Here is a 26600-nt window from a genome sequence, read left to right on the forward strand (position 1 = left end):
GCGACATCAGGGGCAGACCTGGGCCTCCAGCCCTGCCCAGCAAGGAGGGCCCAGGCAGCCCCAGGATGGGGTCTCTGGCCTGTGTGAGGCCTGGACAAGGCTCATGGGACCATCTTCTTGAGGACGGGGTGAGGTCATACAGAGGGACAGAGATGAGAGACAGGGTCCCAGAGACACCCAAAGAGGCAGCAAGAGCGAGAGAATGAGAGATGCAGGGAGACAGAGATGGAGAGGATGAAAAGAGAAACTGAGGCAGAGAGACTGGAGACCGATGGAGAGAGAGACACCTTCCCTCTTGCTGGCCCTGCCCTGTCCCACAGGGCCTGCCCGGGGCAGCCACATCTCCCCCCAGGGAGCCCTCCCGGGGCTGGCAAGGGCCGGAGGTGAAGTCTCCCACTGCAGCCAGACGGACTGGGCTCAGGTCCCCACGCTGCCATTTCCACCTCTCTGAGCCTCCGTGTCCTCACCTGTAAGTGGCAGCAGTAATGACACCCACCGCCCACACGTGGGTGCCTGCTGTGCAGACCCAGGAAGACAGAGCTGGAAGAGGGTCAGTAACGATGCTAAAAATCGTCGGGCTGTCACAGTGGAACGAGTGCCTGGGGTAGTGGGCGCCCGTCGCGGAAGGTCCCTTTCCACCCAGAGCACCCACATCCCGAGTCCCAAAGCCCGAGCACCTCCTCTCCCCCTCTCCTCTCTCCTTCCTCCCCTTCCCCTCCCGCCCCACAGAGCAGACCCCTAGCTTCCCCAGGATAAACGCCAAACAGCTCGCTGAGTACCACTAGCGAGGGCTGTGGCGACAGGGTGGCTGTGCAGAGGGACGTGCTCAGTGAACGGAGGCGGCCGGCGAAGTAAACACTGGGTTCTGGGCCCCAGTGGGGCCACACAAAGGAAGCTGGAACCCAAGGGCAGCTTGTAAATTAAAGGAGGCACCGAGACATTGGAGCAAATCCAGACTCACTGGATCCAGTCACACCCCAAAGGGAGCTTACAGAGCAGCCATGGAGCATCGGACACATGGGGAGCCTGAGGCCCAGAGAGGGCGAGGGCCTTGCCCATAGTCACACAGCAGATTAGAAGCAGAGCTGACTACCCCCGCAGCCTGCTGCCTCCTCCCAGGGCCAGGCACTTTCTAGGACTGAACTTTCCCACATTTCCAACTGTCTGAACTCAAGATGCGTCTTCAAATGAGTTAGTATATTAAAGCCCTTGGAGCCGCGCCTGGCGCACTGTGCTTGTGCAATAAATATTAGTGGCTTTTATTATCTCATGATCAATGTGCACAGAGCATCTGGACGGGTTTGGTTTTTTATTGTCCACCCAAAGTGTTATTTCTGTGTCGTTGATGCTACGAGGCACCTTCTCTTCACAGTTTAACATCTCCGACGTTGGAGGGCTTCTTACGATTGTAATCAACAGCTTGCTTGCTTTCCTGGTGATAATAAAATAGCGATGCCTCTTACATCACTGGTCTAACTAGGGGAGAATACAGTAGAAGCCAAGGCTTCTCTTCCATAAACTCAAATTCTACACGGAACTCCTGGATCTCCTACTTGGCACCAGAGGAGGATGGGGTCAGGGGTGAAGTGCGGGTGGACACGCAGACCCCCAAGGAGGGGGTCTGTGTTGCTGGCGAGATGAGGGCGAGAAGTCCTTAGCCTGCCCCTGCAGTGACGGAGGCCCGGGGACTCAGTGCTCCACCCCTCCTCTCTCCGCACCTGCCCAGGCCCCAGGGGCGCACCTCCACCCGGGCTCCACACTCCTAGATGGTTTGCTCCAGCCGGACCTGAACCCTTAGCTCCCCTCCGTCAGCTCTGCACAGGCTGCTCCCTCCGCCTGAGGCATCCGCTTCCCTGCTCCTCTTCCAACAGCCTAACTCACTCTCTTCCTTCAGGGCTCAGCTAAACGTGACCTCTTCCAGGAAGCCCTCCTGGACTGTGTCCTCAGCCCTCCTCCCAGTTTGAGAGGGGCTCCTCCTCCGTGCTCCCACAGCCCTTGCTCCCCCTGTGGTGACACTTAGCAAGAAAGACAGTCATCCCCTCTGACTTCGTTCATTCACTCATTCACACGTCCAGTCGACATTCACGGGTGTCCCCACGAGCCAGGCTCCAGGCCTGTCCCTGAGGAGGCAGCGGCAGGCGGTCTCCCCGCCCTGCCCTGAGGGAGCTCACGTGCCCTGGACTGTGACTCTACCCTCTTCTGGGGCACGGATCCCTTTGGGAATCTGAGGAAAGCTGAGATTCGGGGGCCGGCGAACCCCAGGACCCGGAAACTCGCCTTGGACCACGAGCGCCCCAAGGACAGGGACCTGCTCGCCGCGTGGCACAGGGCGGCCGGCAGTCAGGCGGAGGGAAGGAAGAGCAGACCAGCCAGGTCAGCTCTCCGTGAAATGCTGGCGCGGCAGGTGGAGGCCCTGGGCAGAGGCTCACGACCTCCACGCTGAGCCCTGGACCCCGAGGCAGGGCCGCCTCTGACCCTGCGCCCACCTCTGACGGCCTGACACGGAATGAAGGCCACCTCCAGGCCACCCCAACCCCCCAGGCACCTGCAGCTCAGCAGCCTCCAGACAGACGGGCCCCCATTATCCCCGCCACGCCTTGAGCGCTACCGCATTCCCACCCCCCTGAGACCTCCAGGGAACCCCTGCTGTGGCGGGATTCGCGTGCAGATGGGGAAACTGAAGCTCCAGGGCGGCAGACCCCGCCCCGGTCACACGAGGGGCAAGGGGAAGCGCCAGCATTCGCACCCGGGGCCGGGTGACTCTGGACTCACACCGTCTACACCACAGCTGCCGGCTGAGAGAGCCCACCGTCTTCCTTCCTTTGCCTGAAGTGTGACCGGGGCTTGAGACACAAAGCTGTGTCAGCAAGTGAGGCCCCGCCAGGCCCCTCCCGGAGTCCACCTCGAGACACCTTGACCCGAGCAGCCCCGAGCCACGTCCTCCTACTGAGGAGCATTAAGGTCCCCCAGCTGGCGAGGCAGAGTGGCCAGCCCCGTCCCCCCACGTCCCTGGGACCCTGGCCCTGTTGAGCACCCGCTTCTACAGAAACCCCCAGTCCCTGGAGGGCAGGCAGAGGGTGCAGAGGGGGGAGGGGCTGGAGGAGGCTGCAGGGGGTCCCCCAGGGCAGAGGGACCTGGAGCTTGGAGATGAAACAGGCCGCTCCGCAGAGGAGACTTAGTCTTTGGAGAGCACCTTAAACGTGAAGCACTGCTCTCTTTATAGGCTGTCGTTTACGTGCCTCGCAAAGAAATCTGCCTGAGATAATAAGGGGGGCTCTGGGCGCGAGCAACCCGAGCGAGCACGCCCCGGGCTGGAGCTTATTCATCAGCCTTGACTGTGACAGCGCGGGGTGCGCACCCCGGGCTCCGGGGTGGCGCACGGATGCTCCCAGGGCCCCGCCTCCCAGGGGCAAGGGGCAGGAGACAGAAGGTGGCCCAGGCAGAGGGTGTGAGAGGAGCCAGGAGCCCCAGGTTCGAGGCCCACTGCTGCCACTAACCACCCGGGTGAACTCCCAGCTGGAGCGAGGTGGCTTTGTTCCCTGCGTGACCCCAGTGCCAGCCCGGGGCGGTGGCTGCTCAGGAAGCCCCGGCCAAGGGGAGGACAAGACAGACATGCGCCAAGGGAGGCAGAGGGCAGGAAGCCCCAGAGCTGCCTCAACTGAGGGGTGACCTCTGTCCCAGCCGCTTCCTCTGAGTCCCTCCAGAGGCGGCCATGGGGTCTGGTGGAGGAAAGGGACACGGAGGAAGGGACTCGCGGATGTGGTGCTCTGCCAGGCAGTCCTGCCAGCCCGCACCTGCTCTTCTTCCTTATTTTCTAAGGGAGCTGGGGGCGGGAGTCGCTGGTGGGAGACCATACTCCTCCTACCAAAGGAGGAACAAGAAAGTCTCCCTCCAGGGGGAGGTCAGGCAAGGTTAGATCCAGGTGCAGGCTGCTCCAAGCCCCCCATCTCCTAGGAACACCCCAGCCAAAGGCAGGATGGCTACTCATCATGATGGAAATACATCATAGGGCTTTGGGTTGGGAAAACCAAGGGTGGGTGGTATGTGCCCTGGGGCCCGGCAGGGGGCTTTCAGGCACAGAACTGCAAGTGGGCTTATGGGATCATGGGGAGGGTGGGCAGCCCAGACCCTGCCCCAGCCCAGAGCCGCTGGGGGAGCCTCTTCACCTCTCCCCAGGAGCCTACATCTGCTCCACCGCTGGACAAAGGGCTCCTGACCTGGGCTGAACTCTGAGCCCCTGGCCCTGGCACGGGGCGGGTCCAAGAGACCCCTAGGTGAGAGGCTGGTTGTTCTGCTTTGGGAGCCCTGAAATTCTGGGGTCCCAAAGACTTAGGAAGTTCCTAAGGCTGCTGGCTTGTCCTATGAGCCCTGAGGAAGAGCCCCTGTCCTGCTGGGGCCTCCTAAGTGCAACCCACGCGGAGGGGCGTCTGAAGCCTCAGGTGGCTGGGCAGGTCCCGGGAGGACTGGCTGGAGGCATTCCAGGGGACAAAGAGACAGGGCCTGGGAGCTGCCGAGTCCACCCCCCGGAGGCTCCAAGCTCCCTGAGCTCGGTCACTCCCCAGGGGCACCGGCTCTGGGTCCATTTCAGGGGCGGGAGGGTCTCCAGATGTTCCCTGTGAGGGTCTTGCCCACCCTCCCACCACACACACAGCTCCTGGCCTCCCGGCTGGCCCACCTCGGCCTCCAGCCCAGTGACCCCCAAACCAGGCTCTCTCCACCCCAAACCTGAGCCCTCCTGAGATTCCCATGCAGGTGGCATCAACCCCACCGGCTGCCCCCTCGAAAGCTGAGCACCTCCCTGGGGCCCCCTCCCTCACCCCCGATGCCCAGCCAGTCACCGGGCCCTACCACGCCGCCTCCTCTAATCCCCCGGTCCCCTCTGTCCCCAGGTCCCCAGCTCTGCTCTGGTCCAAGCCTCGAAATCATCTGCCTCTAAATCATTGTGACCATGTCCCCGTGGCCTCCCTGCCACCTCCCAGCCCCGCCAACCCCTTCTCCACACAGCAGCAGAGGACCCCTCCTGAGAGCAAAGCAGGCCAGGACCCCTCCAGGACCACCACGGTGTCAGGAGCAGGTCCCGCTCGTCCCCTCGGCCCGGGGCACCCACGGGCTCCTGCCCACCCCCACCCGCCCTGTTCTCTCCGCCCGTCTGCTCCTTTCACTCCCCCCCCACACACAGGTCTCCTCTGAGGGCAGACTTGGCAAATGCTGCCCAGCTCTGCACGCCCGGCCCCGCCTCCCCACCACAGCCGCACCCCTGGGGTGGGTGGGGAGCTCCGTGGGGCAGGGCCGGCCCAGAGGAGGGGCAGGGAATGACAGAAGGAAGGAGCCCTGGACTCATAGCCCCGCGAGCCCCTTCTCCCCTACTTCACCCGCCTCCTCTCCCAACCACACCTGACAGTGACCTCAACCCAAACCCCAGGAACAAGGAGAGAGGCGTCCTTCTCTTTACAGCGCCCACCATGGTTTGTAAGAACACCTGACGGGTGAGTCTGTCCCCCCCAGATTCTAAGCCCAGTACAGCCGAGTTCACGGCTGTACCCCCTAGCTGAGGTAGGGACTTTATAAATAGTCACGGAGTGAATTAACTGCAGCAAGGTTTAGTTTAAACATCAGGAAGAACTTCCCAATGAGATTTTCTTTCTTTCTGGCATGTTTTTAGAAGTTTCCAAAGTATCAAGAGATGTTGCCTGGCAGAAGTCAGAGGTCGGCCTCCCTGCAGGTGCCCTGACTTGGGGACTGCTCAGAAACGAGCCCCCACCCCACCCCAGGAGGAGCCGGTTACAGGGTGACTTCCTGCCCCACGCTCCAGGACTGGAAGAAGCATGTCTATTTCTAGACCCTTTCATCTGAGCAACTCCGAACCTGGCAAGCATCCCCGTCATCTCCCGCCCCAAGGGGGTGAGAGCCCCTTCGTTCACAGGGGGAGAAGGATGCTCTAACGAAGTCAGCCACCTGTCCAAGGTCACCCAGCAAATGAGGAGCTGCGGCCGGACAGGCCCGGGACAGAGGCGGCCCGAGGCGGTCCCCAGAAACAGCAACACTGGACGCAGGCCCTTCATCGGCAGCGGGGGGTGGGGGTGACCGGAAGCCACGCAGCCTGGACGCTGGGGCTCTCGCCTTGGGAATTACATCACGCGCTGAGCAGGCTGAACGAAGAGACGGCCAGGCTCTCTGCCCTTCATCTTCCCACCGGTCTCATCTGCTGTCCGGGAGGACCCGGCTCCAGCTCTCTTGAGCCTCAGTTTCCTCATCCGTCAAATGGGTTGATCGTCTGTGCTGCCAAGCTCCTAGGGTGGCTGTGACTAAGAAACGAGAGGTGTAGAGAGGAGCCCAGCTGGTGCTCGGAGTGTGGCCCTGGCATCTATGCTCCTGGAGGAAGTGCCCTGTTCAAGAACCTCGGCCACGCCCTCCTGACAGGAGCTGGGCGGTCAGATCACTTTCCCTGGTGGGCAGAGGGGAGATCAGGACACTGACAGCCTGTGAAAGGGGACAGGCTGCTTTGAGAACCACCCTCCTCACAGGTGCACAGGGCTTTACAGTTTGCAAAACACACCAGGGTCTCCTTTGCCCCTCATAACAGCCCATGGGAAGTGAGGAGGAAGCCGGGATCGCTGTTCCCATTTTGCAGATGGTAAAGCTCAGACCCAGAGAGGGGGTGTAACTTACCCAGAGTCACACAGCACGTCAATGGCCGAGAAGAACTAGAGGCAGGAGGGAGAGAAGGCCAGGCCCCAGGGGACAGGCCCGGAGGGAACCAGGGCCAGCACTGTGGCCGCAGGAAGGGCCTCAGCTCTCATCTGAAGCTCCAGACAAGCCTGGAGCTGGCACAGGGGACAGCCTGTCTACATGTTGGGTCACCAAAGGAGAGGGGACGGGAGAGGGTGTTCGATATTGGCCCAGGCCCCCGGGGCCACAAGCCCTCAGCTGCATCCAATGCCAAGGGGCAGACAGCTGGGCTCTGGCCTGGTGGCAGCTGGAATAAGTGTCCCGAGGGAGCAGCAGAGGGAGGCTGGGCCCGGCCCCAGAGGCCCTGAAGCTGTATTGCAAACAGATCCCCCAGAAGCCTACCGTTGAGACCCAGCAGCACCTGCTGGCTCCTCTCCCACACTCTTCCTGGCCCCGCTTCATGCAGTTCGTTTCAGCAAGCATCCCTCAGCTCCCAACCTGAGTTGCATGGAAAGGCAGAGAGCCTGGACCCAGGGGGAGATTCTGGGATGGGGACCCAGAGGAACGTGTGTCCTCAGGGAGCTCCTGGTGGAGGCAGGACTCGGGGCTGGGTCAAGGCAATGAGATAAAGGTGGCTGAGCAGCACAGGCTAAATGCTGCTGGGACTTTGAGGCATAGCCATTGGGCATCAGGGAAGGCTTCCTGGAGGAGGTGGTTTTTGAGTAGGTTTTGAAGTCTATGTAGGGTTTCCCCAAGTGAAGGGGTGTGTGTGTGTGTGTGTGTGTGTGTGTGTGTGTGTACTGGGTAGCTTGTTGGAGCCAACAAGATTCGACAGCAAAGGCTTAGAAATGGGCAGCCTGGTGTGGGACCGGGGGTTGACAAATGACAAGCAGTCAATGCCAGTAAGGGGGCTAATGGGAAGGGAGAATGGGCCAGGCTGGGGATGGCCTTGAACGACAAGTCTAGGAAGTAAGACTGCTCTTGATCAAGGAGAGAAGTTCAGATCTCAGCAAGCAAGGACTTTTTATCTGGGGAGGGCTTGGGCGTGGACCTGACTTAACGAGGAACAGAGACCAGGAGGCATTGGGAGAGGCTTGGGGTCAGACCTGGCTTCGAATCCTTGCTCTCCTGCTAACATTCTGTGTTACTTGGGCACATGCCTCGACCTCTCTGAGCCACTATGCGCATGTGCCGTGGGAATGTGCATCCGTGCCTAGCTCCCAGGCTGCTGCGGGAAGTGAGGTTGTGCAGGTGGTTGGGAAAGAGCTCTGCAAACTATAGAGGGCTGGGCCCCCACACCACAGCAGCGTCACTCCAGACAGAATGAGCCGGCTGCAGCTCCTGAGAGTGAGGGGCCGCCAAGGCCCGCCCCTGCCGCTTCCCTCCTGCCGCTGCAAACAGAACTGTTCCTTCCCCAATGACATCTGTCTGGGAGAAATCTGAAATTTAAAACGGGCAGCCCCATTAGTTCTTCTCCTCAGCCTGCTCATCTCGCCTGCCTGCTCCAGTCCCTTGGCAGCCAGGCCTGGGGCAGCCCCAGGGCTGCCCCTCCACTCAGCGTCCGGTCTCCAGCCCCGTCTCTGGCCAGCCCTGAAGCTCTGCCCTCACCCCCCTTCTGGTGCACAGCTGTGGGCACCCCCCAAGCCTGCCTCCCTCCCCTGCACTGGAAGAGGCAGCAGGAAGCACGGGGTGAACAGACCTGGAGCCCACGGACCCAGGTTCAAATCCCAGCAGAGCTGCGTGGCCTCGGCAGAAGCAACCCTCCCTGAGCCTCGCTCTCCTCCTCTTAAAGCCGGACACTCCCAATACCCAGCGTGCCCACATGAGGCAAATATGTGTTGATCCTCTGCTGTAGGTGGGGGGCGTTGGCTAAAGCATGAGGATTCAGAGGAGATCCAAGGGTTCGTGTCCTGCTCCTGAAGCTCAGGGTACCGTGCCTGGCACAAGGTGGTGCCCAGGTGGACACTTAGTAAGTGGTGAAGATGCCCATTGTCGCGGTAAGTAAACAGAGACTCGGCGAGAGGGTTTGTGTGATCACATGGCGAACTAAAGGGCTGGTCACACTGGGAACTACAGGTCCCCTACTCCCTCTGCACACGCGTGCACCGGGAGTCTGGTGGAGGCGCAGGGGGGTCCGGCCCGCCAAGCGCGCGGCTCCTGCAGGGGTGCCGCCCCCTCCGCACCCCGAACCCCAAGTTGAAGCCTCCTCTGGGGGAGGAGGATAGGAGGGCGCCGGCTCTGCCCCGGGCTTCCCGAGCCTTGCGGGAGTGCGCCCCAAACTCCAGCCCCACGCTGGGCGCCCACCCCACCGGCCGGAGCGGCCACCGCCTTGCCAACCGCGCGCGCCGCGTGTCCCCACGCCCCGGGCCCGCGCGTACCTGCGGCTTGTCACGCGGCCGGTCCTCAAGTTGGGAAGCGCCGCCCATGGTCTTCCACCGGTCGTTGACCATCTTCCGGCAGGACCGGCGGGGGCGCGGGGCGAGGCGCGCCGCTGCGGAGCGCAAAGGCGCCGAGGTGGGCGCGGGCTCGGGCGCGGGGCGCGTTCTGCCCGCCGGATCCCCGCCTCGGTGCCCCGCGCCGGGGCCGCCTGGGCCAGCGGGCGTGGGTGTGTGTGTGGTGTGCGCTTGTGTGTCCCGGTGTGTGCGGGTGAGAGCCGGAGCGGGAGCGCGAGAGCCGCCGGTCGCCCGCCCGCCCGCCGCTCGCGCTGCGCGCCGTCTCCGCTCCCCGCTCCCGCGCCTCCCCCTGCGCGCTCCTCTCCAGCCTCCCTCCCTCCTTCGCGTCTCCGCGTCTTTTTTGTCTCGGACTCTCTTTGCCTTTTATTGCTCCCCTGGTCTCCCTCTGACACACACGCGCGCGCGCGCACACACACACATAGCGGACTGCACAAACTCCACCCCCAAAAAGGCCAAGATAAAGGAGGCAGAACTGGCCCCACACCCCCGGGGCCAGCCAGGAGGGCAGCAAACAGCCGCGGGCAGCCCGGCTCTTGCCGGCTCCGGAGGGGCCTGAGAACCCCCGGCGGCGCCTCCGCACAAACTTCCTCCCGGGCGGGACTCGCGCCAACTCACCGTGCGCGGGGGGCGCAGCGCCGGGCGAGCCCCGTGAGCACCCCCGCCGGGCCGTCGGGCGTCTCCCGGGAGCGGAGCCGCGCTCCCGCCGGCTTCCTCGGGGCTCAGGGCTCACCTTGAGACCCGGGCTGGACAGGGGGTGGGGGCGGCCGGAGTGCGCCCCCTGCGGGCCTCCGAGGTCTCAGTCCCGGCCCCGGGCAACTGCGCCCCGTCGCGGAGTCTCCCGCCACCCGAGACGTTCTCCCTCTGGCCCTCGACCCGTGAGGCCGGCCCTGGGGGCGCCTCCGCCGGCGTCCGCAGACCTGCGCCCTGGCGCTCGCGGGCGGAGAGCTGGCCCGACGCCTCCCTGCCCAGGCGGCCCGCGGGCTGAATGGGGGACCCGCCGCCGCCAGCGCCGCGGTCGCGAGTACGAGCCGCTCCGCGCTCTGCCCGCGCTCCCGGACGACCGCCCGCGTTCCCCAGGCGCGCCCCGCGCCGTCTCAGCCCCCGCCTCCTCCTCTGCCCCGGAGAGCAGGAATTTGTGCCGGGAGGGGGCTTCTTAGTCGCCCCCTCCCACCAGCAGCACTTTTGAAAGCATTTAATCCACTCGGAGCGGCCTTCGGAGGTAATTGACAAAGTCCTTAATCTGCGCCGCTAACGAGCTACTATTGTGGCCTCTGGCCGGGAGGCGCCCACACGGCCCGACGCCGAGTTCCGGCCGGCCGCCCCACCCCGGGCCGCGCGCACCGCCCCTCCCCGCCTCTCTCGACCGCCCCTTATCTTCCTCCCCAGGTTCAGAAGAGACACCTCCGTTCCCCGCCCCCCCCTTCTCCCCAAAGCTGTTTTCCGGCTCCCGGGGCGCCTTGGCCCGCCGCGCTGTTCTCTGGCACTGTCTCCGTCTCTCCCCCACTGGCTGCCAGTCTGTCGGCCCATCTTCGTCCCTCGCCCGGCCCCTATCTGAGCCCCGCACAGGCTGCCTGGAGGTGGCGGCCGCGCCCAGCCTGTGCGGGACACCCCCTGAGCCCGGAAAGCTGAAGCCGGGGGACCCTGTGTCTCATGCCATCTGAGCGGACTGCCACTCACCCACCAGAAGTTGGTTCACAACCTGCCAGCTGCTTGTCCGCAGCCTCCGCTTCCTTCCAGGGCTGCCCACCGGCCTCCCATGCAGCCCCACCTGCCCTGCCCTGCCCATGGGGAGGCTGCCCAGGGAGCTGGAAAGGAACCCATAGCACTGGCTGGGACTGGCTGGGGGTCAAGGGACCTGTGTGGAGTGCTGGCCTGTGGCTCTGTCTGGATGGCACCTCTTTCCTATGGATTAAAGGGATTGGCAAGTGACCTGGAGGGCAAGTACTTGGGCAGAGAGGTGCGGTGGAAAGCACAGAGCCCTGGCTGTGTGGCCTGGGGCAAACGCCTGTGCCTCTCTGAGCCTCAGTTTCCCCATGTGTACGAAGGGTTAACTTTCCTCAGAAGGGCTCTGGTGGCATCCGGAGAGACAGTGCACTGAAGCACCTGGGCAGGGTAAGGGCTCCGACTCTCCCGCTATGACCTTGGGCAGATTTCCTGTCCTCTCCGAGCCTCCATTTCCTCATTGAACAAGAAATTGCAACCTCCTCCTCCTTAATGCGGAATTGTGAGGTCTGCAGGCATGTGGCTGGGACTGCAAGTCTGTGATTCCGATTTGGGGAGAAGATATCAACTCCAGAAGTGTCTACACACAGACAAGAGATCACCCTGGAGGGGCCCTGGACTGAGAATCTGGGGGCGGAGGGCAGGTGCTAAGGGCCGACGGAGGTTCTTGGTGTGTGCTGTGGGTGTTCAGGGCCGGCGCCCTGGAGAAGGAGGGGCGTGAGCCGGGCCGTGACGGCAGGGACGTCTGGATGCTGAGGAAGAAGGCATTTCAGGCGGTGAAGCCGCGAAGCAGAGGCGGCGACGGGAGACTGAGGGCAGGCTGCTCGGGCAGGTGCAGACAGGAGGATGCGGGCTGGAGGAGCTGCTCCCGGGCCTGCAGAAGGGCGGCTGGACAGGTACGCGGGGGCCACCTAGCGGCTCCTCCCGGCACTGTTTGCTGTCGGGTGTCGCGCCTGCTCAGCCGCAGGTTCCTCACCCTCCTGCCCAAGGGGGTGCAGTGACCACGTGTTGGGGGTGGTGCCTGCCCATCACCCTCTCGCTGATGATGCCCCTGCTCAGCACCCCAGAAGCAGGGTCGCCCTGGGGCAGCTCTGGCGTGAGCCTGCAGGCAGGTGCCCAGCGGGTTACACGCTGCACTCACCTGACACACGGGCACTGTCTGGGGAGAGGAGAGGGCCAACCTCCGCTCATGGGCCGAGAGCTATGTGAGAAAAAGCACGGTGGGCCTCACAGAGGGGACAGTGCCCCCGCCTCTGATTTTCTTTTGACAAAGCTGGTGTCTGCAGAGCCCCAGGGACGAGCCCAGGTGTGCTCAGCTGGCCCAGGCAGGCTCAGAGCCTTCTAGCCAGCCTGAGACAGGGCATTCCAGGGACCAGCCTGGACCTCGGGGGAGCCGGAGCCCAGGCCCCCCGGGCTGCATGGCATTAGACCTGAGGCTGCCCCGGCACCCCTGCCCACTCCCTGTACATCCACTCACCCTCCTCTCTCTGGCTCACCGATTCCTCGTGTTCCTAGCTTTCCTGTCCATGGTCACCTAGATTTGATGGCCCCACCAAGAGAAAACTCCCGTCTGGGATTCTCAGTTTAAATTCCAGAGAGAAGGGCTGTGATGCATCCTGCTCATCCTTTGGAGCCAGGACATGTCAATCATAGGGCATCAGTCGGCCAAAGACAGCCGTCCTTGCCCACCACAGTCCGATGCAGGGCATGGCTGCTGGGGTCCTGACGCAGGGCACCTCCCTTAGCAGGATGGGTACAGGCCAGGCAGTGAGGCACGCCAGCACTGGAGGGATGGAAAGGAAGAGGGCCAGTGAAGCAGACAAGAAAGAGAGGCCAGGACATGGGGTGGCAACATTCAGGGGTGCTCTGGTTGGACTGGCTACAATGTGTTGAGCATCAGCCCCACGCTCAGCCCTGTGCTGGGCACACTGCATCCTCCCAGCCACTCTAATAAGTGAGAGCTATTGTTATCCTCATATTATGGATGAGAAAACTGACTCAGAAAGGTAAGTTATATGACTTGGGTAACAGTGCTATTAATAAAATGGTGTAATTAATAGCTACCACTCAGTAAGCATTTTCCATGTGCTGGGTACCATTCATTAGCAATATATCTTATTTCATGTAATCCTCACAGGATTAAAATGTATATTGAAATGTAATACCCCCATTTTATAGGTGAGGCAACTGAAGCTCAGAGAGGTTAAGTAACTTGGCCAAGATCACACAGCAATTGTTGGGGCAGAATTTGAACCCAGCTCTCTGCCCTGCCAGATCCCATCTCTCTTTCCCACTTGCCTCCGTCCTCTTGGTTGGCTAGAGCTGGGCTTGAGACACCCAGGGACTGCTGCAGAGCTGGCGCACAGCACGGGTTCAGCAAACGTGAGCCGAATGTCAAATGTGCTTGTCTCGTGGGGCCTGGGGGACTGGCTGGCCAGGAGGTCAGGACCTCTGGCCCTCGTCCACCCAGCCTCTGCCCCGCACCGCCGAGGACACTCAGCTCTCACCGTCAAGCTGTTTCAACTTAACTCTGACAGTCACATTTATCATTAAAAATAAATTTATCTTGGCTTCCCACGGCACGGAGAGCTACTGTGCAGTGATTCAATGGGCTTGTCACCCCTCACGGTTAGGCACGGGGAGCTGAACAGCTGGATGGTCTCCAACGCCGGCTGCTCACTTCTACGGCTGGAGCCAGCAGTGTGCAGTGGGCTGACATTTAATTTAGAAGCCAGCATACCTTGACATAAACCCATAATACAAAGCGGGGGCGGGGGCGGGGGCTGCCAAGCCTGGCGGGGGCGGGGGGGGGGGGAGTCCAAGTGACAGGGTGGATTTCTTTCTTTCTTTTTCTTTTTTCTTTTGCTTTGTCAACACTGAATGGTGATGACAGACTAGAGGCCTCGATCAAAGGCGAGAATTAGCACGGAGTGAATGCATGCGTGTGTGTGCGTGTGCGTGTGTGTGTGTGTCTGCGCCTTTCTGCTGATGCGTGGCGCGCGGGCGGTGGGTCTGCACCCCGAGTCCCCCGGGATGCTGTGGGTGGCATCTTGCGGCATGTCCGTCAGCTGTAACCAGAGAAACCCTTGCCAAGGCCGCGCCCTCAAGGCTAAGACTGGAACCCCGGGCAGGATAACTCGGTCATAGTGGGCAAGACAGCGCCTGCCCGTTGTCTTTGTGTTCCTCAGGTCCTGCGGAAAATAGTCAGTGTCCAACACATACAGAGCGGGAGGGGAGCAGTGTTATTTTAAAAGCTAGGAGCAGAGTTCTGGCTCTTTATTCAGCAGAACATCCTGATGGACCATTTGGGTGTGAAACGCTGAGGCTCACGGCTGGCCGGCCGGGGAGGGAGAGCAGGTCCCAGGAGAGAGGCAAGAAACTCGGGAAGAAATGTGGTTTTGGTAAAAGCAGCTGGAAGGGGAGGGGCCGAGGGGGGAGGGAAGAGAGGCAGAGCGAGCAAGAGAGGGAGAGTCCCCCCAGCTAGGTGGGGGTCTAGGGGGAGGGCTGGCCTGGGGACGGCAGCGCTGGAGCGCAAGGGGGTGTGCGCTCTTGCAGAGAGTGGTTTTCAGTGCTGTGCTGCCAGGGGATCCCATCTGCTGTCCCCTGTCTGTGGTGAGAGACCGCTCTGCTCCACAGCCTGTGTTGGCCGTGCTTGGGGGCAGTAAGGAGCAGGCCCTGCCCCCACCAGGTCAGCACAAGGCCGAGTGAAGGGTCCGCCTACAGGAGGATCAGGGAGGGATGCTATAAAGGTCCAGCATTCAGCCCAAGCAGGAAATCCCACAGCAGGTGACGTGAGCTTAAGCCACTTCAGTTTGCACATTACAAGAATGAGCGTGGCTGCCATCTTACTGCACAGCCGCTGTGGGCCAGGCGCGGGGCAGGCGACGTGGGTCTTCTCTGTGAAATCCTCGCAAGAACCTAAGAGACAGATGCTGTTATTTGTTATCCCATTTCACAGAAAAAGAAACAACTGATGTACGTGAAGGTCAACAATCTTGCTCAAGGTTATCCATCTTATAAACGTCACAGCTTGAATCTGAGCTCTGCAGTCTGACTCCAGAACCCACAGCTGCAGAATCTGGGGACCCCTACGCAGCTAACCCTTGGGTTACAAATGTTGGTTGTTGAATGACAGGGACTGGGTATAGAAAACAAATTTCTTACAAGTTTGGATGCAACCAACGGCCACATCCCAACTTAGGAGTGGCCAAACTTTCAAAAACTGGCCTTCTATGTTTTTATGCTTTTTTTACATTCTGTATACTATGAGATACCATACACCGTCTGAAGCCCCAGGACCACCATCCTGTGAGTCGTTATTTCTGCCAACTCTCGCTCGAGTGTTCTGTAATTTTGGATTGTGTGTTCCGTCCCTGTCAGAGCTTTATCTTCGGGAATCTGGTGTGTTCTGGGCTGAGAATTATCCTGCCCTAGAAGACTGGCTTTTGTTTCTACTGGGCACCTGAGGACTCTCCCAACCCAAGGCTGCTTTAAGTTTTCATCTTGCGTAGAGAATAAATTCAGACCTGAAATCTTCATGAGAACAGGCCTGTGGTTGTTAAATTATAATGGAAACTCTCTCCTTGTCTTCTTTCTTTTTCTCCTGCAGATGGGATTTTTCTAGTCTGCCCATCTCCACACAGGTTCCCTGCTCCCTTTTTGTTTCTTGCTCCTGTAGATTTCCATCTTTTTTTTTTTTTTTTAGTTTAGCTACACATTTAAAAAGATGTTTGTTATATCATATCCAACTTTTGGAGGGTTTTGGATGTAGGTGTCTAGTCTACCGTATCATTGAAAACAAAAATCTCTTCTCTCATGCCTATTTTTCTTTTTTTAACTTTAAAAAATAAAGTCTAATTTACATGTAATAAAATGCACAGATCTTAAGGGTAGAATTTGGTGAACTTTGGCCACCACACCCATCGTTTCCATCATCCTAGAAAGTTCCCTCGTGCCCCTTCCCCGTCACACACGGCCCCCCGTGCTCTGATTTCTGTCACTGTAGCTTTGTTTTGCCTTTTCTTGAATTTTTTGTAATGGACTCATAGAGTGTGTACTCTTTTGGGTCTGTCTTCTTTTGCCCACCATCAGGCTGGTGAGGTTCGTCCATGCTGTTGTGTGTATCAGTAGTTTATTCCTGTTTATTGCCAATAGTGTTTCCTTTATGGCCCTGTAACAATTTGTTTAACCACTTTCCTGTTGATGGACATGTGGGCTGTTTCCATCGGGGGCTGTTAGCATTTGTACACACGTCCTGGTGCACACGTGTACACATTCCTTGGGCGTGTACCCAGGAGTGGAATTGCCAGATGATGGGGTGGGAGTAAGGGTAACATTATAAGAAACAAATTGCTTCCTAACGTGGCAGTACCGTTTGACACCCTACTAGCCGTGTATGGGGTGCAGGGCCCCATATCCCCTCCTGGTTTCCTCCCAGTGTTCCTTTGTGTGCCATAGTGGGTAACGGTGGCTCTAGTGTGTCTGCTCGGAGTCCCCGTCACTCACTCACTCAATTCATTCATTCACTTCCTCACTCAGTCATTCTGCAAACATGTCCTGCAGGTCTGCGCCACCCTGCCTTGCCCCAATTCATCTGGGCTCTTGGGGTGGGCGGGGCAGCCTGTGGCCAGGCGGGCATCTCCTTTCCTATCACCCCTACCAGAGGGTCTGTCTTAAAGCCAAGGCAGGGAGGGCGGCTGGGCTGTCATCTGTGCTCCCAAGGAAGTCAGCGTCTTGGTTAAACCTCAGAAACGTGTCAGTGTGGAAGGGCCCGTCAGTCGTCGTTCTGCCTCCCAGCCCGCCCCTCCCGGCTTTCCAGCTGCACCGCCCAGCGCCCACCAGCATCAAGGAGCGCTGGGCCGGCACCCTTATGCAAACACAGCCAAATTGCTTTCCAGCGTGGTTCTACCATTTGATACTCCACTCGCAGTGTGAGGGCAGAATAAATTCAAAGCCTAGATCTTCGTGAGAACAAGCCTGTGGTCCCACATTTGTAGGGGCAATGTTTTCCCTGTTATGCTCCGCATTCCCTTGTCATCTTCCTTCGCCTGCAGGTGGATTTTTCCCCAGGCTGCCTGTTCATGAGGGTGTGGGCTTGGCTTTCTCTGGAGTTCGGGCCCCCTGCCTTCCCAGAGCCCAAGACCTTGGGGTGAGGGTTCCAGGTGCCCCTATCTCATGTCCCAGTCTCACCTGGAGAGGCAGGTGAGGCCGGATAGAGAAGGCTCAGCAGGCAGACAGGCCTTGGGGAGCCCTGCCTGTACTCCTCTTCCGGGTGGGACAACCTCCCGAGCCTCAGTGGGGATGTGACCCCCGGCAGGGCCCAGGGCTCAGGAGCTGTGGGTCCCGAGGAATCCACCCCCCTCCCGGAGACCCGCCTGAAAGCTCCCCCACCAGAGCTGGGCTCCCAGGGGAAAGCTCTCTCATCTCTTCCCTCACCTCCCACGTCCAATCCTCCGGCGAGTTCTTTCTGCAAGTCTTTAGTGAGCGTCTGCTTTGTGAAGCTTAATTCTAGTGATCAAATGAAATCCTTTCCAAAGGTGATGTGTGATCTAAGAAAATAAAACAGGGTGCTGTCCCACAGAGTGGTTGGGAGGCTAGTGAGGAGGCAGTATCTGAAGGACAAGAAGGAGCTTGCTGTGGGAGGCTCTGAGGGAGAGCTCTCCAGGCAGAGGGAGCAGAGGTGCAAAGGCCTTGAGGTAGGAGCAAGATTGGCACATGTTAAGATCTGACTAGAGGCCTTGTGGTTGGAGCACAGTGGACAAGGGGGCAGGGAGGAGGTCAGAGGAGGGGGATGGAGGGATGGCGCTGAGCAGGGCACAAGTTTGGGTTTTATACCGGTTGCAATGAGAACCCACGGGAGGATTGTAGGTAGGGACACGATGTGAGCTGATTGACATTTTTGCAAGTTCATTTTGGCTGCCATGTCGAGGATGGGCTCCAAGAGGGTCTAGGGGAGGGCAGGGACCAGCGTGGAGGTTGCTTGTAGTCAGTCATCTTGGTGAGAGATGGAGCAGCTCACACTGGGGTGTTAGCCATGAGTATGGAGAGAAGTGGACAGATGTGGGACGAGTTTTGGAGATGGAGCCAGTAGGCCTGGCTGATGGGGCGGATGTGCAGAGTGAGGTAAAGAGAGAAACAAGGGTGACGCCAACGTCTGGGGCCCAAGACACAGGTCGATGGTGGCACCACTTACCAAGATGGGGGCAACCTGGGAGAGGATGATGGGGGGCTGTGATCAGGAATTCTGTTCTGGCCACATTAAGTTTGGCATGCCTCTTAGACCTCCCAGAAGGGCATGGAGTGGGCATCGAATACCTGACTCTGCAGAGGTCCAGGCTGGAGTCATCAATTCTGAGCCATGAGACAAGAAGAGGTCATGGGTGGGCTCTGGGGTAGATGGAATTATTGCTCCCAATTCCTCCCTCCCTGTTAGAGAATTTCCCATCTATACCCTCTGCCTGGTGACTCTACTGTGCCTCCCCCCATCGACACTGGACTTGGCCACATCACTTGTGTTGGCTACTAGAATGTGGGCAGAAGCACAGAGCAGCTTTCTGAGCCCTTAAGAGATTCCCTCTTGCCCTTCTCTCATGACCATGAGAAGATGATGTCCTGGAAAGCCCCCGGTCCCCAAGGCTGAGAGACGTGTGGCACAGGCCTGAACCCAGCAGAGCCACAAGCCAGAAAAATAAATGCTGTTGTAGGAAGTCAGAGCGTGGGAGTGGTTGTTACACAGCATTATTGCAGCCACAGCTGACCCATACACAGGCAGGGGCGAAGCCCTCTCCTCCCTCCCAGGGCAGCAGGAAGGAGGGAACGAGACTGTGCATTCGAGGGCTCTGCTCAGGACCTCGCACACAGCAAGTGCTCAGCAAACATCACTAGTATTCCTAACGTGGAATTAATTGTGAATCTAAGACAGAGATGCTTCCCTAAGCATTTTCCCAACTCTGGCTCCTCATGGTCACCCCTCCCGCAATCTGCTCCCCTCTGTATTGCTTCCTTCAATTTCGTAAATTTTTTTTGCAATTATAAAAATCACCTATTATCACTGTGCCCAGAGACAATCTCGGTCACCATGTTGGGGTCCTTCCTTCCAGTCTTTTACGTAAGGATTTGCCAAGACTATGTAACTATTGGGCTGCAGGACCAGCAACATCTTGGGAATCTATGTGTATGTACTGATGTGCAACATGGACGGGAGAGGATCTTGGCAGTGTTTTTATGGTCAGGCCCTTGGGGTTGAGATGGGAAACATCAGCATTTATCAACATTTACCATATATCAGTGCAGCAGCCACTGTTGGATCTCTGCTCACGGGGGCCATCAGTGCTCAATGTTCCGGAACGTGCTGAGACCTGCAACTGTGCTCTCTCCCCACAGGGCAGTCCTTGGCCTATGAGGGCTGGGAGTCGGAAGGGTGGAGGATAAATACCCCGGCTCCCTCCTCTTTTGGTGGGGGCGTGGTCCACACTGTTTCCCAGAGTCCCCTGGGGGCTCTGCCCCAGGTGCTCACAGCTACAATCTGATACAATGCACACTCAGTGCTGGCTGCCTTCCCTCCCTGTCTCACCGCCCCCCTCCTCGCACACTTCCTGGGATCACCTCCAGATAAACCTCTTATATTTACCTCTCTGCTGCTGGGGGAAGCCAACATAAAAAAACCAGGCACTGCGTATGCAGACTTTGCGTGTATCTCCTGTTCCTTCTCACAATCATTCAGCAAATTCCAGCTTAACCCGTGTTTTTGTTGCACCAACTGCTACCGTGTGCCAGACGCTGGTGGTGGTGAGTGCGCTGATGGAGGGGACCCAGCGTCTGTGCCCCGGACACCAGGTCTCGCCCTCCACCCAGAGAAAGGTCTCGGGCTGAGACGGAGATGGCCATTTCTGGCACACATCACGTTTTACCAGATTGAGGTTCTATGGTACAGATGGTTTCATAACCTGAGTGTGAGAATTTTCCCATGTTCTTAAAAATTCAAAAGCTTACTTTTAAAGTCGGGCCAGTGTAACGATGATATTAGCTAATAGGTACAGAAGATGATCTACGTGCCAGGGGTGTGCTCAGCAGGCTATGTGGGCTAATTCACCTAATCCTTACAGGGATCTCTAAGTCCTATTATTCTCCCCATTTACAAGAGAGGAAACTGAGGCACAGAGCAGTCACACAGCTGTAGACTTGTATCCAGGTCGTTGGACTCCAGGGTTGGGGTGGGGGGACACAGTGTTTGTAAGCCTCCTTCGTTTTTGGACATTTATTTCTGTTTTCCAGTTCTTGTGAACAACGCACAGCAAGCAGCCTCGCCCTCCATTGCTGTCGGCCTTGCTAATTGCTTCCTTAGGGTGGATTCCCAGGAAGAGAATTACGGAGTCAAAGGGCAGGACCGTCTTTAAGACTCTTCATCCCTATTGCCCTGCTCTGGCCTTGCTTTTGGACTCTCCCGCCTTCCTTCTCACACTGTCTTGAGCAGAGTGTTGCTGGGAAGCACCCAGCCTTGGCCTCTCTCCGCCCAGCCCCCGCCGCCCAAGTCTGCGCCTGACCTCCAGCCCCGGTCCTGTCCTACATCCCCCGTCCTGTGACCCGCAGAGGAGGTCTGAGGCTCTCAGGGAGGCAGCTTTCTCCCAAAAGGGACGGGGGAGGAGGGTCTTAATGAGGGACTCCTGGCACACAGTAGGGGTTTGGTTATGATTTACTGAATGCATGAATGAGTGAACAAGACCCCTGGCCCAACTGGACCCACTCCCAGCTGCAGAGCAGCTCCTTGTGAAGCAGCCTCCCCACTCCGGAGTCCACGGGGCAGCCCCCAGGCCCGGAGGGCAGCTCCCCGCTGCTGGGGGCAGGAGGGGAGGGGCACACAGACTCGGACCCCGCGGTCTGCAACCAAAGCCCCACAGCTGCCCCGGCCTCCTCCCCTCGTGCACCTTCCCTGACCGGCACTTTCCTTGCTCGTGGCTGCACCTCCGGGGGTCCCAGGGTGGCGCGGAGTTCTCTGTGCTCAGGAAGCCCTTGCGGAAGCGCGTGTCCCGGGCAGGGCTGCTGTGTCCTACACGGAGAGCGCAGACGGGGCCGCGGGCCCGCGTGAGGCTGCTGCCCCATGGCTGGCTGTTTTTGTGCTGAGACAAGAGGGAGGGCAGGGCTGTGTGAGTGGCGCTGGAAGGACTCAGGTCAGGGAGGGTGGCGGGGAGGAGGCCTCCCTCTGGGTTCCCTTCCACATCAGTTTGAGCTCTGGGGCCTGCCTGGGCGTGAATCCTGGCTCCCCACTCACTGTGTGGCCTTGGACGAGTCACTCAACCTCTCTGAGCTCCAGGACCTTGAGCCTATGTCCTAGGAGTGTCATAAAGATTTTACGGATAAGCTGCACATAACAAGGTGTTCCCCGCTGAGCCCGAACTGGGGTCCAGAGTGGACTTGTTTGCAGCCCGACAGAACCGGTACACCTGGGACATCCAGCTGCATGCAAGTAATGCAGGAGCACGTTTTGCTTTAGGAGGTCAGGTGGAGAAATGAGTCAGGGTCGCCTGGAACAGTTGACCACGCTGTGCCTTGCCCAAGGGCACCCGGCTGGGAAAGGTCGGGGGGCTGAAAGGGGCGCCTTTTTCTAATTCACTTACAGGCACCAGATGGGATCATGGGGCCCCAGAAGAGTTAGTACACGGCTGGAAGACGAAGACTGGGGAGGGGATGGCATGGGCTCACCCTGAATGTTCAAGCCAGCGGCCATTCCCAGGCAAGACTGGGACTCTGGACACAAGAGTGTGTCTGCAGGCCAAGGAGTGCCCCTCCAAGACTGGCCCACGCTGCCAGACCCGCCCACCGCCCACAGCTGACCTTGCTGAATTACGGATTACAACCCCCCGGCCCTGCCCTCAGTCTCTGTGGCTTCCCTCCAGGGCGCCCAGGCAACAGGAAAGAGCGAGGAGTGTGGGGGTCCTGGGGGTCAGCTCAGGGCTGCACAGGGGAGCCAGGAGCCTTCCGGATGCCCCGAGCTCCTGGCACCAGCTCCATTGTGCTCGGAGCCCCGTGGCTGAGCCCTCGGCTCAGGGCAGACAGCCGTGCTAATCCTGTCCTGGGCTGGCAGCCGCCTCCGGCTGAGAGGGAGAAGCGAGCCACTCGGAAAGCTGGTTTGGAGTCCCTGTTAGTTGTGGACGGCACCACGGTGCCACCAGGAGATTATCCACACCCGGCTGGTCCCTGGCGGCCGGGCCCAGCGCCCCGAAAGGAGGCAGCTAGCTGTTAAGGAGATTCATGGGAAGGGGGCAAGGTGGGAGGAAGGCTAATCAAGCTGGGCTGATTGTAATTGTCCGAAGGCGCTGGCCTCCCTCAGCAGAGCGGGGACGGACGCGGCCTGCCTCTGCGTCTCGGCAGGCCTTCTCCCTGCTGGGACCGTGCTGGGTAATGTTCTTTCGACATAACTCTATTTAAATTCACATTTTCATCATCCTCAGAGGAGCCGGGGAGAGAGCTGAGCTGCGTGGTATAAGCCGGGAAAGGATTAGATGGGGTGGGTGTTATTTTTTCCTTTTATTTTCCCTTAGTGATGGAGATGGGGTTGTGGTGGTGGTGGGGGAGCTGTTCTAGAATCCTGCAATATCAGAGTAGGGAGGGCTGTTAGAGGCCATCCAGCTTAAACCCCCTCCACGTCCAGATGGGAAACTGAGGCCCACAGGGGCCCTCAGCACGCCCAGCAGAGCCCCCTTCCCGATTCCTTCCCTGACCAGCCCCTGGGGCAGGTGTCAAGGAAAGGCCTGGACCCCGGGTCTTTGCCCCTTTGCTAGTTGCAGGTGGCATAACTTCCTTCCATGCCGACGTGCCGGCCAGCTGGAGCCCCCCAGAGGCCCAGCCCCTTCCCCGCTGCTCTGCTGAGCCCGGAGAGGGGCAGCAGCCGAGCCTCTGTCATGAGTCATCTTTCCCCCAGCACAGCCGGGGCCTCATTTCCTCTGTAGGAGGCCCCCGGGGGCTAGCAAAGGCCGTGGCCTCTCAGAAGCGGAGCGCTAGAAGGGGCAGGTGAGGGGGCCATCGGACGTGGGCCCAGGCGTAGGGCCAGATCGAGTGGCCAGGAATGAGGCTCCCCAGGGAGGCCGAAGCCGGATTGAGGGCTAAGTCGCAGGAGAGACGGAGCACTGTGAGGAGAGAGGGGGAGGGTGGGAGGGGGCTGCCGGCTTAGGCTGCAAGACCCCGGGGAGGCCAGGCCCTCCTGTCCCTCTGGTCCGGCCTGGAGGGCGGGAAGCTTAGGGCAGAAGATGGGAGGCAGCAGGGAGAGGAAGTTAGCTGGTTTGGGATGAAACTCCTAGCCTTATGAATGCCAGAAATGTTCAAAGAAGCATCTGGTTTTGTTTTTTTCAATTTCCTCCATTATCAACAGCTTGGGTGCTGTGGAGGGGGCTGCAGCCCAGCCTGGGTGTCCCCTCTGCCAAGAGGCCTTGCCACCATGGGGACAGCAGGGTGTGTGTGTGTCCTCCTCCTCTGAGCAGCCAGGCAAAGCCCTGTAGTGCCAGGTCCCCGTGGGTCCCCCCACAACCCAGCCACTCAGTGATGTGGCTCAGGAAGGCTCTTCGTCTCCGAGGGGCCTCGTCTGGTACTTAGGAGGGGGTTTTGGCGTGTCTGCAACTGGACTCCAACCCGGTGGACGTACCGGATCCTCTCCTCCAGGGCGAGGGACGTTCCATCCTGGGCAGGGGGTGGCAGGGTGGCCTCCTGTGTGGATCCCAAGGCTCTGGGCTGTCACAACTCATGTCCAGCGTGGGCATCTCCTACACTCCCATGGACCGAAATTTTCTCACATGCCAGGGCCTGTGTTGAGTCCTGACTGAGGCTCAGAGAGGTTGACACACTCACAGAGGGTTGCACAGCCAACATCACCACCATTGCCACCTCCACCATCATCACTACTATCACCATCCCCACCACCCACATCATCGCCACCATCACTACCACCTCTACTATCACCACCACCACCACCACCGCCATCCCCTTCACCACCACATCTCCCCACTACTTTTACACGAAAGCCCTCATTCCCCGTCTTGCACCCTAACCCCACTCTCCCCGTAGACCGTTAGATACACCCCCAGGGCTTGGGCTGAATCCAGGGGGCCCTTGACCCTTAGAACTCCCCACCCGGCTCACAGGGCCCAGCGTTGATTCCTTGATTACCAGGCTCTGAAGCCGTCCTGGCTCAGGCCCACCCTGCAGGGCCTGATTTTGAATCAGGTGTCTATTTTGAGCCCAGATTTGCTGCTGGTGCCACCACCACCCCCAGCCACTCTGCCCCCCCTTGCCCCCGTAAATTATTTATGTCAGAGTCGAGAGGGCTCACAAAGGAGCTGGATGGGATAAACTGTGGACATTGCCACCCCCAGGGCTCCAGTCCCAAAGGTGCCCATGGGGCCCTGGGCAGGGTCCTGGTGGTGGGGCCCAGGAGACATGGAAGGGGGTGAGATTGGGGCCCTGTTGGATATGATTTGGCCAGGAACCTGGAGATCCTGCCCCAGACCCTGGTTGCCCCACCCCTTGAGGCTACAGCGGGAGATTGGTTCCAGGAACGAAGATGGTGAATGGGAGGTGAAGTGGGACTTGACTGTGTGCCCAATTCCAGAAGGTTCCAAGGAGAGTTCTGTCTTGTCCTGAGCAACTCAGGTCTCAACTGCCCAGACCAAAGCGGGCTGAGAGGCGGCTCACGTGACCTCCAGGTGCCCACTCTGAGTCCCTGCCGGGAAAGATAAAGTCAGTTCTCGCCTCAGGTCCCAAGAGAAGGAGTCTGAGAACAGACAGGGCCAGGTGTGGTTGGCTTTGCCTTGTCCATGGGCCAGGCCTGGACTGCCCACCCAGGGTCTGTGGGAGCAGGGGGACCCTCAAACCCCAAGAAGAGAGAAAGGAGAGAGCTGTGGCCGCCTGCTGTGACTGATGGACACACAGCGACCCTGCCCTCAAGCAATGTGGCCCGGATGGAGAGGCTTCCTCTGTGCTCTTGATGGGGAGAACAGAGGGGAGGGTCTTTGAACGCCTCTCCCAGGAGCCAGCAGTTGGGGTCTTTCCCTGGAACGCTCTTTCAGCTCACGTGACTGGCTGGAAGGACTCAGGCCAGGGCAGAAAAAGCAGATGGCCTGAGGCCAGGACGGGCTCTGCTACCCTTGCGGCTGGGGACCTTTGGACCAGTCACCCATCTGTCCCCCCAGATGCAGAATGGGAATCTCCAGCTCCTAGAATCTTCCAACCACAGAGTCTCAGGACCAGAGAATCTCAGAATCATGAAATTATGGGCCTCCCAGGATGTTTGGGATAAAAAATTTTTTTCAAAAAAGAGATAACAAATGGCAAAGGAATTTGGAAATGCTTCCCAAACACGAGGATGGCTGATGCCTTTGTGCCGTCTTGGAGGGTGGGTGTGGGGTGTCTGGAAGGGGGTGGAAACACAGAGGGGGCTGGAGAGACATCGAGAGGCTGCTGGGACACCTGCTGCTTTCTGAGCAAGAACGCGGAGACGTGACACACCACTCCAGATGTCGCCAAGCTCCCCTCCGCCCTCTCCTGCCAGCTCCTGTCTCTGTTTATGGGTCCCCGCTAACCTGGGACCCGGCTGTGACCAGGGAGCCCCCACCCCAGCTACACTCTCCCCATCTGTCGGACGAGATGTCTGGATTTGATTTTAGCTGCAATCCTCTGTTTAAATGCGATCGTATACGGAGCCCCACAGACCAACATCAGAGCTGTTCTGGGTTGGAGGGAAGGGGCCTGCTGAAGAGCCAAGGCCCCCTGCTGGTCTCCCAGTTCCCCCCTCGGCCCCTCCTGCCTTCAGCCCCCGCAGAGTCGCTCCACAGAACCTGAGATTGCCAGCGCATCTCTAACCCCCGGCCTGAATGGATGCTCTGTAGACGCACCGTCCGCCGAACTTCCGCACGTGGGAGAATCATCGGTTCTAAGACAAGGAGTTGAGCTCCTCAGGTTCCGAGTGTGCCTGGGCGCCCTGCCAGCCTGGCCTGCGATTCTCTCTTGTCTGTCAACAGCTGAGCAGGGCTCCTGGGTGTCAGCCGGTGGAGGTGACTGGAGAAGCTGAGGGTTAGCATATCTACTCTGAGGAAGGGGCCCTTCTGAGGGTGGGCTTCAGGACTCTTGGGGCCATGCGATGCTGCTTGGGGGCACAGGGGTCCAGGCCTGGCCCAAAACAGGTGCTGGATAAGTAGAGGTTGGCAGAGTGGGGTGGCCCATCTTGCATCTCTGCCTGAACCCTGGTTCCTGGGTGCCAAGGGGACTCTTACAGTGGAGCCAGCACCCCTGGGCATCGAGAGGGTCACCTGGGCCTACAGCTGGTGGGGGTCACCCAAGTGCTGTCAAGTGGCCTCTGTGATGTGTGTCCTGAGGGAGGGAGACCCCAGGCTGGGCGGGAACTTCCTTGGGAGGTCTGATGTGGTCAGGAAGGGTCCCCTAAGGAAGTGACCAGGAGCAGATGAGCCAGGAAGGCTAACGTGTAACAGGTGAGGAGGGGAGGCAGCCAGCGCCCTGTGATGGGGGCAGGAGACGAGGAACACCAGAGGACAGTGGGGCTGTGGGGGAGGGGAGGGGAGGGGAGGGTGGCGTGAGCGGGGCTGGAGGGCAGGCAGACAAGGCTCTGTATCCCCTGCACGTCCTGGGTGGGGAGAACTGGAAACTCACTGATGGTTGTAAACAGGAACTGGATGTGATAAGATGGCACTTCAGGAAGTTCCCTCTGATTGTGACAGGAGATGGACTGAGGGGCCGAGCGGGGGCCACACAGAA

The 26600-nt window shown here is 59.5% G+C and overlaps 1 protein-coding gene across 1 annotated transcript in view; it reads right to left on the reverse strand.

Annotated features, from left to right (window-relative positions):
- FIBCD1 (fibrinogen C domain containing 1) overlaps positions 1–9155 on the reverse strand; it is a 31648-nt gene extending 22493 nt beyond the window's left edge. Inside the window, exon 1 of the mRNA XM_058524791.1 lies at positions 9048–9155. Within this exon, the coding sequence (XP_058380774.1) occupies positions 9048–9119 (72 nt within the window). The 5' untranslated portion in view covers positions 9120–9155. The remainder of the gene's footprint in view (positions 1–9047) is intronic.
- Between the last annotated feature and the right edge of the window lie 17445 nt (positions 9156–26600).

This window comes from Diceros bicornis, chromosome 28, assembly GCF_020826845.1.
Source record: "Diceros bicornis minor isolate mBicDic1 chromosome 28, mDicBic1.mat.cur, whole genome shotgun sequence".
In the NCBI taxonomy this organism is placed as follows: Eukaryota; Metazoa; Chordata; class Mammalia; order Perissodactyla; family Rhinocerotidae; genus Diceros; species Diceros bicornis.